Source organism: Salmo salar, chromosome ssa15 (assembly GCF_905237065.1).
Source record: "Salmo salar chromosome ssa15, Ssal_v3.1, whole genome shotgun sequence".
Classification (NCBI taxonomy): Eukaryota; Metazoa; Chordata; class Actinopteri; order Salmoniformes; family Salmonidae; genus Salmo; species Salmo salar.
This window is the reverse complement of record NC_059456.1, coordinates 1,614,656-1,632,796: the sequence shown is the minus strand read 5'-3', so window position 1 is coordinate 1,632,796 and position 18,141 is coordinate 1,614,656. Positions and strand designations below refer to the sequence as shown.

Here is an 18,141-nt window from a genome sequence, read left to right as displayed (position 1 = left end):
GTACCTCTACCTGACCTACAGTATACTAGAACAATACTGGAACAGTAACTCTACCTGATCTATACTAGAACAATACTGGAACAGTAACTCTACCTGATCTATACTAGAACAATACTGGAACAGTAACTCTACCTGACCTATACTAGAACAATACTGGAACAGTACCTCTACCTGACCTACAGTATACTAGAACAATACTGGAACAGTACCTCTACCTGACCTACAGTATACTAGAACAATACTGGAACAGTAACTCTACCTGATCTATACTAGAACAATACTGGAACAGTAACTCTACCTGACCTACAGTATACTAGATCAATACTGGAACAGTAACTCTACCTGATCTATACTAGAACAATACTGGAACAGTACCTCTACCTGACCTACAGTATACTAGATCAATACTGGAACAGTAACTCTACCTGATCTATACTAGAACAATACTGGAACAGTAACTCTACCTGACCTACAGTATACTAGAACAATACTGGAACAGTAACTCTACCTGACCTACAGTATACTAGAACAATACTGGAACAGTAACTCTACCTGATCTATACTAGAACAATACTGGAACAGTACCTCTACCTGACCTACAGTATACTAGATCAATACTGGAACAGTAACTCTACCTGATCTATACTAGAACAATACTGGAACAGTACCTCTACCTGACCTACAGTATACTAGAACAATACTGGAACAGTACCTCTACCTGATCTATACTAGAACAATACTGGAACAGTAACTCTACCTGACCTATACTAGAACAATACTGGAACAGTAACTCTACCTGATCTATACTAGAACAATACTGGAACAGTACCTCTACCTGACCTACAGTATACTAGAACAATAATGGAACAGTAACTCTACCTGACCTACAGTATACTAGATCAATACTGGAACAGTAACTCTACCTGATCTATACTAGAACAATACTGGAACAGTAACTCTACCTGACCTACAGTATACTAGAACAATACTGGAACAGTACCTCTACCTGACCTACAGTATACTAGAACAATACTGGAACAGTAACTCTACCTGATCTATACTATAACAATACTGGAACAGTAACTCTACCTGATCTATACTAGAACAATACTGGAACAGTACCTCTACCTGACCTACAGTATACTAGAACAATACTGGAACAGTAACTCTACCTGATCTATACTAGAACAATACTGGAACAGTAACTCTACCTGATCTATACTAGAACAATACTGGAACAGTAACTCTACCTGACCTACAGTATACTAGAACAATACTGGAACAGTAACTCTACCTGATCTATACTAGAACAATACTGGAACAGTAACTCTACCTGACCTACAGTATACTAGAACAATAATGGAACAGTAACTCTACCTGACCTACAGTATACTAGATCAATACTGGAACAGTAACTCTACCTGACCTACGTATACTAGAACAATACTGGAACAGTAACTCTACCTGATCTATACTAGAACAATACTGGAACAGTACCTCTACCTGACCTACAGTATACTAGAACAATACTGGAACAGTACCTCTACCTGATCTATACTAGAACAATACTGGAACAGTACCTCTACCTGACCTACAGTATACTAGAACAATACTGGAACAGTAACTCTACCTGATCTATACTAGAACAATACTGGAACAGTACCTCTACCTGACCTACAGTATACTAGAACAATACTGGAACAGTAACTCTACCTGATCTATACTAGAACAATACTGGAACAGTACCTCTACCTGACCTATACTAGAACAATACTGGAACAGTAACTCTACCTGATCTATACTGGAACAATACTGGAACAGTACCTCTACCTGACCTACAGTATACTAGAACAATACTGGAACAGTACCTCTACCTGACCTACAGTATACTAGAACAATACTGGAACAGTAACTATACCTGATCTATACTGGAACAATACTGGAACAGTAACTCTACCTGACCTACAGTATACTAGAACAATACTGGAACAGTAACTCTACCTGATCTATACTAGAACAATACTGGAACAGTACCTCTACCTGACCTACTATACTAGAACAATACTGGAACAGTAACTCTACCTGACCTACAGTATACTAGATCAATACTGGAACAGTAACTCTACCTGATCTACTACTGGAACAATACTGGAACAGTAACTCTACCTGATCTACTACTAGAACAATACTGGAACAGTACCTCTACCTGACCTACAGTATACTAGAACAATACTGGAACAGTAACTCTACCTGATCTATACTAGAACAATACTGGAACAGTAACTCTACCTGACCTACAGTATACTAGAACAATACTGGAACAGTAACTCTACCTGACCTACAGTATACTAGAACAATACTGGAACAGTAACTCTACCTGATCTATACTAGAACAATACTGGAACAGTAACTCTACCTGACCTACAGTATACTAGATCAATACTGGAACAGTAACTCTACCTGATCTATACTAGAACAATACTGGAACAGTAACTCTACCTGATCTATACTAGAACAATACTGGAACAGTACCTCTACCTGACCTACAGTATACTAGAACAATACTGGAAAAGTAACTCTACCTGATCTATACTAGAACAATACTGGAACAGTACCTCTACCTGACCTACAGTATACTAGAACAATACTGGAACAGTAACTCTACCTGATCTATACTAGAACAATACTGGAACAGTAACTCTACCTGATCTATACTAGAACAATACTGGAACAGTAACTCTACCTGATCTATACTAGAACAATACTGGAACAGTACCTCTACCTGACCTACAGTATACTAGAACAATACTGGAACAGTACCTCTACCTGACCTACAGTATACTAGAACAATACTGGAACAGTAACTCTACCTGATCTATACTAGAACAATACTGGAACAGTACCTCTACCTGACCTACAGTATACTAGATCAATACTGGAACAGTAACTCTACCTGATCTATACTAGAACAATACTGGAACAGTACCTCTACCTGACCTACAGTATACTAGATCAATACTGGAACAGTAACTCTACCTGATCTATACTAGAACAATACTGGAACAGTAACTCTACCTGACCTACAGTATACTAGAACAATACTGGAACAGTACCTCTACCTGACCTACAGTATACTAGAACAATACTGGAACAGTAACTCTACCTGATCTATACTGGAACAATACTGGAACAGTAACTCTACCTGACCTACAGTATACTAGATCAATACTGGAACAGTAACTCTACCTGATCAATACTAGAACAATACTGGAACAGTACCTCTACCTGACCTACAGTATACTAGAACAATACTGGAACAGTACCTCTACCTGATCTATACTAGAACAATACTGGAACAGTAACTCTACCTGACCTATACTAGAACAATACTGGAACAGTAACTCTACCTGATCTATACTAGAACAGTACTGGAACAGTACCTCTACCTGACCTATAGTATACTAGAACAATAATGGAACAGTAACTCTACCTGACCTACAGTATACTAGATCAGTACTGGAACAGTAACTCTACCTGATCTATACTAGAACAATACTGGAACAGTAACTCTACCTGACCTACAGTATACTAGAACAATACTGGAACAGTACCTCTACCTGACCTACAGTATACTAGAACAATACTGGAACAGTAACTCTACCTGATCTATACTATAACAATACTGGAACAGTAACTCTACCTGATCTATACTAGAACAATACTGGAACAGTACCTCTACCTGACCTACAGTATACTAGAACAATACTGGAACAGTAACTCTACCTGATCTATACTAGAACAATACTGGAACAGTAACTCTACCTGATCTATACTAGAACAATACTGGAACAGTAACTCTACCTGACCTACAGTATACTAGAACAATACTGGAACAGTAACTCTACCTGATCTATACTAGAACAATACTGGAACAGTAACTCTACCTGACCTACAGTATACTAGAACAATAATGGAACAGTAACTCTACCTGACCTACAGTATACTAGATCAATACTGGAACAGTAACTCTACCTGACCTACAGTATACTGGAACAATACTGGAACAGTAACTCTACCTGATCTATACTAGAACAATAATGGAACAGTACCTCTACCTGACCTACAGTATACTAGAACAATACTGGAACAGTAACTCTACCTGATCTATACTAGAACAATACTGGAACAGTACCTCTACCTGACCTACAGTATACTAGAACAATACTGGAACAGTAACTCTACCTGATCTATACTAGAACAATACTGGAACAGTACCTCTACCTGACCTACAGTATACTAGAACAATACTGGAACAGTAACTCTACCTGATCTATACTAGAACAATACTGGAACAGTACCTCTACCTGACCTATACTAGAACAATACTGGAACAGTAACTCTACCTGATCTATACTAGAACAATACTGGAACAGTACCTCTACCTGACCTATACTAGAACAATACTGGAACAGTAACTCTACCTGACCTACAGTATACTAGAACAATACTGGAACAGTAACTCTACCTGATCTATACTAGAACAATACTGGAACAGTAACTCTACCTGACCTACAGTATACTAGAACAATACTGGAACAGTAACTCTACCTGATCTATACTAGAACAATACTGGAACAGTAACTCTACCTGACCTACAGTATACTAGAACAATACTGGAACAGTAACTCTACCTGATCTATACTAGAACAATACTGGAACAGTAACTCTACCTGATCTATACTAGAACAATACTGGAACAGTAACTCTACCTGATCTATACTAGAACAATACTGGAACAGTAACTCTACCTGATCTATACTAGAACAATACTGGAACAGTAACTCTACCTGACCTATACTAGAACAATACTGGAACAGTAACTCTACCTGATCTACAGTATACTAGAACAATACTGGAACAGTAACTCTACCTGATCTATACTAGAACAATACTGGAAGAGTACCTCTACCTGACCTACAGTATACTAGATCAATACTGGAACAGTAACTCTACCTGATCTATACTAGAACAATACTGGAACAGTAACTCTACCTGATCTATACTGGAACAATACTGGAACAGGACCTCTACCTGACCTACAGTATACTAGAACAATACTGGAACAGTACCTCTACCTGACTTACAATATACTAGAACAATACTGGAACAGTAACTCTACCTGATCTATACTGGAACAATACTGGAACAGTACCTCTACCTGACCTACAGTACACTAGAACAATACTGGAACAGTAACTCTACCTGATCTATACTGGAATAATACTGGAACAGTACCTCTACCTGATCTATACTAGAACAATACTGGAACAGTAACTCTACCTGACCTACTATACTAGAACAATACTGGAACAGTACCTCTACCTGACCTACAGTATACTAGAACAATACTGGAACAGTAACTCTACCTGATCTATACTAGAACAATACTGGAACAGTAACTCTACCTGATCTATACTAGAACAATACTGGAACAGTAACTCTACCTGACCTACAGTATACTAGAACAATACTGGAACAGTAACTCTACCTGATCTATACTAGAACAATACTGGAACAGTAACTCTACCTGATCTATACTAGAACAATACTGGAACAGTACCTCTACCTGACCTACAGTATACTAGATCAATACTGGAACAGTAACTCTACCTGATCTATACTAGAACAATACTGGAACAGTACCTCTACCTGACCTACAGTATACTAGAACAATACTGGAACAGTAACTCTACCTGATCTATACTAGAACAATACTGGAACAGTACCTCTACCTGACCTACAGTATACTAGAACAATACTGGAACAGTAACTCTACCTGACCTACAGTATACTAGATCAATACTGGAACAGTAACTCTACCTGATCTATACTAGAACAATACTGGAACAGTAACTCTACCTGATCTATACTAGAACAATACTGGAACAGTAACTCTACCTGACCTACAGTATACTAGAACAATACTGGAACAGTAACTCTACCTGATCTATACTAGAACAATACTGGAACAGTACCTCTACCTGACCTACAGTATACTAGAACAATACTGGAACAGTAACTCTACCTGACCTACAGTATACTAGATCAATACTGGAACAGTAACTCTACCTGATCTATACTAGAACAATACTGGAACAGTAACTCTACCTGACCTACAGTATACTAGATCAATACTGGAACAGTAACTCTACCTGATCTATACTGGAACAATACTGGAACAGTAACTCTACCTGATCTATACTAGAACAATATTGGAACAGTACCTCTACCTGACCTACAGTATACTAGAACAATACTGGAACAGTAACTCTACCTGATCTATACTAGAACAATACTGGAACAGTAACTCTACCTGATCTACAGTATACTAGAACAATACTGGAACAGTAACTCTACCTGATCTACTACTAGAACAATACTGGAACAGTAACTCTACCTGATCTATACTAGAACAATACTGGAACCGTAACTCTACCTGACCTACAGTATACTAGAACAATAATGGAACAGTAACTCTACCTGACCTACAGTATACTAGATCAATACTGGAACAGTAACTCTACCTGACCTACAGTATACTGGAACAATACTGGAACAGTAACTCTACCTGATCTATACTAGAACAATACTGGAACAGTACCTCTACCTGACCTACAGTATACTAGAACAATACTGGAACAGTACCTCTACCTGACCTATACTAGAACAATACTGGAACAGTAACTCTACCTGATCTATACTAGAACAATACTGGAACAGTACCTCTACCTGACCTACAGTATACTAGAACAATACTGGAACAGTAACTCTACCTGATCTATACTAGAACAATACTGGAACAGTAACTCTACCTGATCTATACTAGAACAATACTGGAACAGTAACTCTACCTGATCTATACTAGAACAATACTGGAACAGTAACTCTACCTGATCTATACTAGAACAATACTGGAACAGTACCTCTACCTGACCTACTATACTAGAACAATACTGGAACAGTACCTCTACCTGACCTACAGTATACTAGAACAATACTGGAACAGTAACTCTACCTGATCTATACTGGAACAATACTGGAACAGTAACTCTACCTGACCTACAGTATACTAGAACAATACTGGAACAGTAACTCTACCTGATCTATACTAGAACAATACTGGAACAGTAACTCTACCTGATCTATACTAGAACAATACTGGAACAGTAACTCTACCTGACCTACAGTATACTAGAACAATACTGGAACAGTAACTCTACCTGATCTATACTAGAACAATACTGGAACAGTACCTCTACCTGATCTATACTAGAACAATACTGGAACAGTAACTCTACCTGATCTATACTAGAACAATACTGGAACAGTAACTCTACCTGACCTACAGTACACTAGAACAATACTGGAACAGTAACTCTACCTGATCTATACTAGAACAATACTGGAACAGCAACTCTACCTGATCTATACTGGAACAATACTGGAACAGTACCTCTACCTGACCTACAGTATACTAGAACAATACTGGAACAGTACCTCTACCTGACTTACAATATACTAGAACAATACTGGAACAGTAACTCTACCTGATCTATACTGGAACAATACTGGAACAGTAACTCTACCTGACCTACAGTACACTAGAACAATACTGGAACAGTAACTCTACCTGATCTATACTGGAAAAATACTGGAACAGTACCTCTACCTGATCTATACTAGAACAATACTGGAACAGTAACTCTACCTGACCTACAGTATACTAGAACAATACTGGAACAGTACCTCTACCTGACCTACAGTATACTAGAACAATACTGGAACAGTAACTCTACCTGATCTATACTAGAACAATACTGGAACAGTAACTCTACCTGATCTATACTAGAACAATACTGGAACAGTAACTCTACCTGACCTACAGTATACTAGAACAATACTGGAACAGTAACTCTACCTGATCTATACTAGAACAATACTGGAACAGTAACTCTACCTGATCTATACTAGAACAATACCTCTACCTGACCTACAGTATACTAGAACAATACTGGAACAGTAACTCTACCTGATCTATACTAGAACAATACTGGAACAGTACCTCTACCTGACCTACAGTATACTAGAACAATACTGGAACAGTACCTCTACCTGATCTATACTAGAACAATACTGGAACAGTAACTCTACCTGACCTACAGTATACTAGAACAATACTGGAACAGTACCTCTACCTGACCTACAGTATACTAGAACAATACTGGAACAGTAACTCTACCTGATCTATACTAGAACAATACTGGAACAGTAACTCTACCTGATCTATACTAGAACAATACTGGAACAGTAACTCTACCTGACCTACAGTATACTAGAACAATACTGGAACAGTAACTCTACCTGATCTATACTAGAACAATACTGGAACAGTAACTCTACCTGATCTATACTAGAACAATACTGGAACAGTACCTCTACCTGACCTACAGTATACTAGATCAATACTGGAACAGTAACTCTACCTGATCTATACTAGAACAATACTGGAACAGTACCTCTACCTGACCTACAGTATACTAGAACAATACTGGAACAGTACCTCTACCTGATCTATACTAGAACAATACTGGAACAGTAACTCTACCTGATCCTGATTGTCGCCAGCAGCGTACCACCCTGCATCCCACTGCTGGCTTGCTTCTGAAGCTAAGCAGGGTTGGTCCTGGTCAGTCCCTGGATGGGAGACCAGATGCTGCTGGAAGTGGTGTTGGAGGGCCAGTAGGAGGCACTTTTTCCTCTTGTCTAAAAAAGATCCCAATGCCTCAGGACACTGCCCTGTGTAGGGTGCTGTCTTTTGGATGGGATGGTAAATGGGTGTCCTGACTCTCTGTGGTCATTAAAGATCCCGTTGCACTTATCGTAAGAGTAGGGGTGTTAATCCTGGTGTCCTGGCTAAATTCCCAATCTGGCCCTCATACCATCATGGTCACCTAATCATCCCCAGTTTACAATTAGATCATTCATCCCTGAAACTATTCCCCAGGTTGTTGCTGTAAATGAGAATGTGTTCTCAGTCAACTTACCTGGTAAAATCTATACTGGAACAGTAACTCTATCTGACCTACAGTATACTGGAACAGTACCTGACCTATATTGTAGCTCACCTCCTGTAACTCATCTCACATCCATCCAGTCAGGTTGGATACTAAGAATGTAGTGTATTATTTATTGTACAGTAACAACTTTCATAATATTTCTGACTGAGGTACACTGTATCTGTGTTCTTCTCCTCTTCTCATATCCATCTATTCATCAACGGACACGTTAAATTCTCTCTCTCCATCTCTATCTATTATAGAACTACTATAACTCCCTCCCTCCATCCTACCTGGGGTAGTCTCTCTCATTAGAGCAATGGGTTAAATTCTCTCTCTCCATCTCTATCTATTATAGAACTACTATTACTCCCTCCCTCCATCCTACCTGGGGTAGTCTCTCTCATTAGAGGAATGGGTTAAATTCTCTCTCTCCATCTCTATCTATTATAGAACTACTATAACTCCCTCCATCCTACCTGGGGTAGTCTCTCTCATTAGAGGAATGGGTTAAATTCTCTCTCTCCATCTCTATCTATTATAGAACTACTATAACTCCCTCCATCCTACCTGGGGTAGTCTCTCTCATTAGAGGAATGGGTTAAATTCTCTCTCCATCTCTATCTATTATAGAACTACTATTACTCCCTCCCTCCATCCTACCTGGGGTAGTCTCTCTCATTAGAGGAATGGGAGGACAGGTCAGACTGGCGAGATCTCCTGTCCTCCTGGGGAGAGTAGGAATGGTAGGACTCCATCTCTGAAATATCTGAGAGAAAGAGATAGAGAAAGAGAGAGAGAGAGAGAGAGAGAGAGAAAGAGATAGAGAGGGAGAGTAAGAGAGAGAGAGAGGGGAGAAAGAAAGAGAGAGAGAGGAGAGAGAGAGGGAGGAAGAGAGAGAGGCGGAGCGAGAGAGAGGGGAAAAGAGAGAGGAGAAAGAGAGAGAGGAGAGAGAGAGGGAGGAAGAGAGAGAGGGGGAGTGAGAGAGAGAGGGAGAAAGAGAGGGGAGAAAGAAAGAGAGAGTTGGAGAGAGTGAGAGAGAGTGAGTGAGAAACAGAGAGATTAGACATAAGCATATCGTATTCACTGTGTTCACTTCACCAGGAGAATTTGTACACCAGTGGAAACCTGATTGGTTGTCCCAAGAAGAAGGCCCATCACCAGTCTCCTAGCTGTGTTGGAATCAGATAGAGGTGGAGGAACTGAAGAATGTTCTGCCTCTCTATAACATGCTCTGAGTGACCTCACACTGCATACAGTTCTGTTCTATACTGTCAATCTAATCCAGAATGACTGTTAGAAACTCTGAACATCTGACAAAGTCATGATAAAATGGCTGACATAAAGTATTTAGTATGAAATATGATACTATCCATGACTCATAACAATTAAAGAGGTTAGTCTCCAGATCAGTGTGGCTATGTATTCTACAACTAGATAGATCAGATTAATCCAGATCAGTGTGGCTATGTATTCTACAACTAGATAGATCAGATTAATCCAGATCAGTGTAGCTATGTATTCTACAACTAGATAGATCAGATTAATCCAGATCAGTGTGGCTATGTATTCTACAACTAGATAGATCAGATTAATCCAGATCAGTGTGGCTATGTATTCTACAACTAGATAGATCAGATTAATCCAGATCAGTGTGGCTATGTATTCTACAACTAGATAGATCAGATTAATCCAGATCAGTGTGGCTATGTATTCTACAACTAGATAGATCAGATTAATCCAGATCAGTGTGGCTATGTATTCTACAACTAGATAGATCAGATTAATCCAGATCAGTGTGGCTATGTATTCTACAACTAGATAGATCAGATTAATCCAGATCAGTGTGGCTATGTATTCTACAACTAGATAGATCAGATTAATCCAGATCAGTGTGGCTATGTATTCTACAACTAGATAGATCAGATTAATCCAGATCAGTGTGGCTATGTATTCTACAACTAGATAGATCAGATTAATCCAGATCAGTGTGGCTATGTATTCTACAACTAGATAGATCAGATCAGTGTGGCTATGTATTCTACAACTAGATAGATCAGATCAGTGTGGCTATGTATTCTACAACTAGATAGATCAGATTAATCCAGATCAGTGTGGCTATGTATTCTACAACTAAATAGATCAGATTAATCCAGATCAGTGTGGCTATGTATTCTACAACTAGATAGATCAGATTAATCCAGATCAGTGTGGCTATGTATTCTACAACTAGATAGATCAGATTAATCCAGATCAGTGTGGCTATGTATTCTACAACTAGATAGATCAGATTAATCCAGATCAGTGTGGCTATGTATTCTATAACTAGATAGATCAGATTAATCCAGATCAGTGTGGCTATGTATTCTACATCTAGATAGATCAGATATGTATTAGATTGTCTGTCTGGTTTCATAACAGTGAAATGAAAAGGTAGTGAGCACCTGTAGCCACACTGGGCCTGTACTACACTCCTGACACATACAGACTGTGCTGTACAGTACAGAGATCTAACAGTCCTGACACATACAGACTGTGCTGTACAGTACAGAGATCTAACACTCCTGACACATACAGACTGTGCTGTACAGTACAGAGATCTAACACTCCTGACACATACAGACTGTGCTGTACAGTACAGAGATCTAACAGTCCTGACACATACAGACTGTGCTGTACAGTACAGAGATCTAACAGTACTCAGTCACTCTGCTCTGTTTATTCCCTCTGATCGCTTTGCCAATGAGATGCCTTTCATTTGTCTGTCATGGTTTTTACCTTCTCAAACTGTGGCTGTCCTAGATTTGGGAGAGGAGGAGAGGGGAAGAAGGAGAGGATGAGGAGAGGAGGAGAGGAGAAGGGGATGTGTGTGCATGCGGAAAAGCGGGAGCCAGGTGTTAGAGAGAGAGAGAAAGAGAGAGAATGAGAGAGAGAGAGAGAAAGAGAGAGGGATAGAGACCTTGAGAGCGCCATGTGTAGATGGAAAGATCATATCTAGTGCCCTGAGTTGTTCCTTACCACGTAACACTAACTAGGAAAAACTCCAGGCCTTTCGTTATAACCCTAAACTCTAGCCCAGAGTTTTTCCTGGTCAGAACTCAAGGCACTAGACTATACCCCATTGATCTAAGCAGTTGGCATTAGCTACAGCGTCGTAGTGTATTCTGTCTCACTCCATTACCAAATACATTTTTCACATAGAATTTTTGGCCAATTAAAAAGGGATTTGAGTGAATGTGATAGTGACCATGGTGATGTTTCCCTGGGACAGGCCATTACATCTCTATTAATTACATCAGAGTTAGAATCATTCAGACAGACTGTAGCTGTAACGCAGTAGGGAAGAACAGTGGAGGGGAAAAAGTGATGACTGGTCCTCATCAGGGAGAAAGAGAGAGAGAGAGAGAGAGATAGAGGGAGGGAGGGAGAGGCGAGGGTGTTACTGTGAATGGTGGTGTTGTATCTGGGTGTTACTGTGAATGGTGGTGTTGTATCTGGGTGTTACTGTGAATGGTGGTGTTGTATCTGGGTGTTACTGTGAATGGTGGTGTTGTATCTGAAAGTACATGATCCGGTTGCATTAACAGTCCTCATGAGCAGCTCCTGTAAAGAGCTATTGACAGACAGACAGCCTGACTGACAGACAGCCACAGCCTAACAGACAGACAGCCCGACAGACAGACAGCCCAACAGCCAGACAGACCAACAGACAGACAGCCCGACAGACAGACAGCCCGACAGACAGACAGCCTGACAGACAGCCCAACAGACAGACAGACCGACAGACAGCCAGCCCAAAAGACAGACAGCCCGACAGACAGACAGCCCGACAGAGATGGGTAGACAGAAAAAACAGACAGCTAGACAGACAGGCAGACAACTAGACAGACAGGAAGACAGCCAGACAGACAGGCAGACAGTCTGACAGAAAGGAAGGCGGCTAGACAGACAGGTAGATGACAGGACAGACAGGCAGACAGCCGGGCAGCTAAACATGCAAACAGACAGCTAGACAGACAGGAAGACAGCAAGACAGCCTGACAGACCGGCGGCTAGACAATCAACCCAACAAACAGACAGCCTGACAAACAGACAGATGGCCGGATAGACAGACTGGCTGGCAGACAGACGACAGATAGACAGACTGACAGGCAGCCCAACAGACAGCCTGACAGACAGATGGCTAGACAGACAGGCAGATGGCTGGACAGACAGGCATACAGCTGGACAGAAAGACAGCTGGACAGACAGGCAGCCCAACAGACAGCCTGACAGACAGATGGCTGGACAGACAGGCAGATGGACAGACACAGCCCAACAGAAGTCAGGACAGACAGACAAACAGACACAGATGGCTAGCTAGACAGACAGACAGACAGACAGACAGACAGACAGACAGACAGACAGACAGACAGACAGACAGACAGACAGACAGACAGACAGACAGACAGACAAACAGAAAGCCCGACAGACCGACCCGACAAACATCCCGACAGACATCCCGACAGACAGACATGCCTCATAAGAAAAAGTTGTGTATTTCTAGCAGGAGAGCCACACATAATAATAACTGGTGGGTATTAAAATAAGAGAGGTGAATGGGTTTATTGACGGGTGAATTGAAACATGGAAACATGAAAGGAACAGGTCAAAGCTTGTGCACTGTGGTTGGTTTAACCGGTGTGTTTGGTGTTTTGTACTGAACAGAGTGGTCTGTCCTTTAGTCTAGACTCTAGATAAATAAACAGATAAATATTGGTGGTATTTACTGGTTGCCCTTTTGTCATGGCAACGGGCCACAAATCTTACTGCAACGGGCCACAAATCTTGCTGCTGTGATGGCACACTGCAGTATTTTGCCTAGCAGATATGGGAGTTGATCAATGTCTGAGGGAAATATGTGTCTCTAATATGGTCATACATTTGGCAGGAGGTTAGGAAGTGCAGCTCAGTTTTCACCTCATTTTGTGGCCAGTGTGCACATCTCTCACATCACATCACACATCACAGCACTTCTCTCGAGGTAGCATTCTAGTTCGCTCCAATTTGTGGTTGATTCTTTCCAGGGTGTCAAATAGTGATTTTTTTGTTTTCTCATGATTTGGTTGGATCTACTTGTGTTTCTGTCCTGGGGCTCTGTGGGGTCTGTTTGTGAAGATTTTTAGTCAGATCCTATTCCTATGTCAAGTTTTATGTTCCCTTTGATGGCGTAGAAGGCTAGACAGACGGCTAGACAATCAACCCAACAAACAGACAGCCTGGCAAACAGACAGTCGGCTGGATTGACAGAACGACAGAAAGACAGGCTGACAGGCAACCTGACAGTGATCCTGTTCTTCTCTGTTCTCCCATTCCCTGTCTTCAGCCTATAGGGGCCTTCAGGCACACACTACTTCCTGGTAATCAGCCTGTCCGCGCTGATTTACTGTGACAGTTGACAGGCAGGGAAGTCAGGTCTGTTTTCACGGGCTGGACTGAGATCAGTCTATCACAGCCACAATGACAGGAACAGACCATGTATGATTAGCCCTGAAAATAACGTGGTAATGTGATGCTGTACGTTGAACAAACAATATAGGTTGAGACAAAAACACTGCCACTAATTCACTCAAATTCCGTAGTATTCAACTCCTGTTAAACACTGAAGGAAGAATATTAATATGTTGCTACTATGGTTATAATGATGAGGTAATCTTGCCTTGGTTTTTCATGCAACTTCCTGTATTTGGAATTGAATAGTAGTCAAGTTACTAAGTTGTTGCAGGTTTTCACTAATGACAGAATATGGTGTACTCAGTATTAAAGCTATGGGAAGAATAACAATTCACTTTAAGTGGTACAAATCTAAGATGTATTTGTTCTGTATGTACTTTTAAGTACAATTAAATGGACAGTAAAAAGAAAACATGTGTTCCATTGGCATTATTCAACCTACTGTACTTAATAAATCACACAGTACAAAATAGAAAGTGATTAAAATACTTTATTCGTTTTAGGAAAGTGTAAAAAAAATAAAGTATAATAGCAAAAAGGAAGTGCAAAGTGTAAAAGCTTGACAACTTGTAGTAGTGTAGCAGTGTTGTGGCACGGTTCATTTTTACAGCTTAAAGGCAACCAAACGTTACTGTAGTGTGAGTCTGTCTTGGGTGGGCCTTCATCTAATAGTATGACATTTAATCTGGAAGAGAGAAGACAAAAAGGATTTCTCTTTTGTTGGCTACACTGTATATTCTGTTTAACTTCCTAGTATGAGTTAGTAGTGTACTTAGGCTAGTAAATAGTGTACTTAGGCTAGTAAATTGTGTACTTAGGCTAGTAAATAGTGTACTTAGGCTAGTAATGAACCACTTTAGGTGACTCTGTCTGTCCTAGAAGTAAACTAAGTAAACTAAGAATGGACTGGGTGACCTCTGTGACATGACAGTGACAATACATAATTTCGTGTCCCTTTTTATTTTTAACCCGTTAAAAGCCAGATATTTTTACCTCAACAGGACCGTGGCCTGATTGGTGTCTGTCAACTCTTGAGGAATGTTTAAATAATGTCATTGAATACTTTTGAATATGGTTTTCTACTGATGACTAATATAGAGTATCTTCACACTCCTAAACTGATCTGTATCAGCTGTAATATATTTCCTATTTGACCCCTTTAATCTGCAAATGTAAAGTACACAACATTATCAATTGAAGTGATTAGACCGTATTCATGCTTATGAAACACCCAGTGTTGAGTCAAAGAATGGTTGGTTTTCATGATCATGATGACTGTATAGTGTTGTCGCTCTGGATAAGAGCGTCTACTAAATGACTTAAATGTAAATGTAAATGTGTTGCCAATGAGACTTGGCAACCCAATGAGACTTGGCAACCCAACGAGACTTGGCAACACTATACTGTACTGTAGAGTGTAGTGTTGTCACGATACCAGAATTCTGACTTCGATACCAGGTTAAGTATCACGATACTCGATAGCAAAACGATACGATACCGAAACGATACTCCATACCAGAACGATACTCGATTCCAGAACGATACTCGATACCGAAATGATACTCGATAACGAAACGATAGTCGATACCAGAACGATAGTCGATACCAGAACGATAGTCGATACCAGAACGATAGTCGATACCAGAACGATACTCGATACCGAAACGATACTCGATACCAGAACAATACTTGACACCAAACGATCCCACAGCAAAAACATTTGGCACATTAGCTAAAATCAGAGAATAACCTCTGAGCGTTATTAAAAAAAAAAATCTCATCTATGTTCATAATATCGGGTCAAATGACATTCAGTAGACTTATATGATACATTATTCATTACAGCTAAATAATTGTATTTATTATGACACAGAACACTTAGAAGCTCATTTCAGAAACGTCTATATTGCAATATTATACACACCATAGCTATGCAATGGATTTTACATAGCATACTACAATTCCCATAGTGCATTTCATCTATCAGGGTGCAATGCTCCGCCCAGGGCTGATGACTGGCTACTGCGAGTAGTGATAGGAAGTTCGGCTCTTTTAACTTACTTGGATCATTTCGACTCATTCAGTCAAAATAAAACATATTTTGACTAATTTTGTTCATTTGAGTTGGTAATGCCCAGAGCACGCAGGACCCGCTACTAGTGAACGATGAACTGAAAACCCAAAAGTGTCATGATTCTACAAGCTTCTCCTTCACATGTCGTTCACCATAATGGGCTTAATTGGAGTTGTTATTTTTCGACAGAGTTGTAAACGTGTGCTTTAAACAATGTACATTTGTTCATTGTACATTTGTTGGTTACAAATACGATTATTTCTTGGTACATTTGAAACGAGGTCTAGTTGTGGACACAACCACACTAAGGAAAAAAAGGAAAAGGGGATACTTAGTCAGTTGTACAACTGAAAGGAAAAGGGGATACCTAGTCAGTTGTACAACTGAAGGGAAAGGGGGATACCTAGTCAGTTGTACAACTGAAAGGAAAGGGGGATACCTAGTCAGTTGTACAACTGAAAGGAAAGGGGGATACCTAGTCAGTTGTACAACAGAAGGGAAAGGGGGATACCTAGTCAGTTGTACAACTGAAAGGAAAGGGGGATACCTAGTCAGTTGTACAACTGAAGGGAAAGGGGGATACCTAGTCAGTTGTACAACTGAAAGGAAAGGGGGATACCTAGTCAGTTGTACAACTGAAAGGAAAGGGGGATACCTAGTCAGTTGTACAACAGAAAGGAAAGGGGGATACCTAGTCAGTTGTACAACAGAAAGGAAAGGGAGATATCTAGTCAGTTGTACAACTGAAAGGAAAGGGGGATACCTAGTCAGTTGTACAACTGAAAGGAAAGGGGGATACCTAGTCAGTTGTACAACTGAAAGGAAAGGGGGGATACCTAGTCAGTTGTACAACTGAAAGGAAAGGGGGGATACCTAGTCAGTTGTACAACTGAAAGGAAAGGGGGATACCTAGTCAGTTGTACAACAGAAAGGAAAGGGGGATACCTAGTCAGTTGTACAACTGAAAGGAAAGGGGGATACCTAGTCAGTTGTACAACTGAAAGGAAAGGGGGATACCTAGTCAGTTGTACAACTGAAAGGAAAGGGGGATACCTAGTCAGTTGTACAACAGAAAGGAAAGGGGGATACCTAGTCAGTTGTACAACTGAAAGGAAAGGGGTGATACCTAGTCAGTTATACAACAGAAAGGAAAGGGGGATACCTAGTCAGTTATACAACTGAAAGGAAAGGGAGATACCTAGTCAGTTATACAACTGAAAGGAAAGGGGGATACCTAGTCAGTTGTACAACTGAAAGGAAAGGGGGATACCTAGTCAGTTGTACAACTGAAAGGAAAGGGGGATACCTAGTCAGTTGTACAACTGAAAGGGAAAGGGGGATACCTAGTCAGTTGTACAACTGAAAGGGAAAGGGGGATACCTAGTCAGTTGTACAACTGAAAGGAAAGGGGGATACCTAGTCAGTTGTACAACAGAAAGGAAAGGGGGATACCTAGTC

The 18,141-nt window shown here is 40.3% G+C and overlaps 1 protein-coding gene across 7 annotated transcripts in view; it reads right to left on the bottom strand.

Moving 5' to 3' along the window:
• Positions 1-18,141, bottom strand: part of tjp2b (tight junction protein 2b (zona occludens 2)) — a 237,124-nt gene that overhangs the window by 42,329 nt on the left and 176,654 nt on the right. For all 7 annotated transcript variants that reach the window (XM_045695321.1, XM_045695327.1, XM_045695324.1 and 4 more), the window contains one exon: positions 9,780-9,885. In XM_045695321.1, the coding sequence (XP_045551277.1) occupies positions 9,780-9,885 (106 nt within the window). The remainder of the gene's footprint in view (positions 1-9,779; positions 9,886-18,141) is intronic.